Source organism: Phalaenopsis equestris, unplaced genomic scaffold, assembly GCF_001263595.1.
Source record: "Phalaenopsis equestris unplaced genomic scaffold, ASM126359v1 Scaffold194527, whole genome shotgun sequence".
NCBI classification, from domain to species: Eukaryota; Viridiplantae; Streptophyta; class Magnoliopsida; order Asparagales; family Orchidaceae; genus Phalaenopsis; species Phalaenopsis equestris.
In genome coordinates, this window is record NW_018214476.1 from 1 (window position 1) to 1,163 (window position 1,163).

General features: G+C 44.9%; 1 protein-coding gene across 1 annotated transcript; it reads left to right on the forward strand.

Moving 5' to 3' along the window:
* Window positions 1-280: 280 nt before the first annotated feature.
* On the forward strand, window positions 281-1,158 carry LOC110034909 (LEAF RUST 10 DISEASE-RESISTANCE LOCUS RECEPTOR-LIKE PROTEIN KINASE-like 1.2; the record flags this gene model as incomplete). Its single annotated transcript, XM_020739147.1, has 1 exon — window positions 281-1,158. A coding segment is annotated over exon 1 (642 nt), but the record flags the coding sequence as incomplete, so codon positions are not given.
* Window positions 1,159-1,163: the final 5 nt, after the last annotated feature.

Sequence of the window (1,163 nt, forward strand, 5' to 3'; positions counted from 1 at the left end):
ACGTTCGGAGTCCTGATGTAATGTTTGTTCTATACATGCAGACTCATCATAGTAATAATAATAATAATTTAATATATGAATTGACATATTTGTACACGTGACAGGTCCTGATTGAAATGATGATATAAAATTATATTAAAACTCCTAATGTAAACAAATAATTGGGTTAAATTGTGTGAATGAATAACAAGTTATAAAATACATGATTCAAATCATGTGGGAGAAATAATATATCTTACCGTTGAGCCAGTTGATGTCTGATTACATGATTTCAGTCAATCCTTTCGCATTAAGGAAAGCCGCAGCGACTGCACGCCATCAAAACTTTAAAAAACTCTAGAATTTTGAATCATTCTGCCGCTTGAATCCTGCACTAACTTTTCCAATCACCATCCGCGTATCTCTGCTTCGTTCCCCATCTTCTTCCTTCTTTCCACCTAACCATTTTTACTTTCTCAGCAGGTTTTCTTTTCCATCTTGCTTCCCACAAACATCTCCCCCAACCTGATCGACGACATGCCTCAACGCATCCTAATCATCGTCTTTCCAGTCCTAACCCACCTCATCCTTCACTCCTCATCGGCCTCTGCAGTCATCGATCCTTACTACCTCAACTGCTCCCGTCCTTACCGGTGCAGCGGAACAAACATCAACGTCTCCTTCCCGTTCCGCCTCCCTAGCAGCCCTAGCTACTGCGGCATCCCGGGTTATGAACTCCACTGCAGCGATGAGGAATCCGAGCTTAGCATCAATCTCGCCGGAGTCGATTACAGGGTCAGGGAGATCAACTACACACAGGGTTTCATCACGCTGGTTGAGTCCGATTTTCTGGGCAATCCTTGCCCGCATACCTTTACGAACACCAGCATCAATTCTACGCTATTCGCTTTCGCCGATCTCGATCTCAACTTGACGGTCTATATCAACTGCAGTATTCCGATTCCTGGCTTGGCGGAGATATTGTGCTTTAACGATCTCATTTGGCCGCGGTCGTATTATAAGTTGGACACGGGGCCGCCATCGTTTCTGTTGGATTTGTTGGGTGTATGTCAATTGAAAGCGGCAGTGCCGGTGAATCAAGTGGCGGCTGCGTCGTTGAATAGTAGCAAGGCGAAGTTTGGGGAGGCGTTGCAGAAGGGTTTTGGATTGAAGTGGAGTGCGGG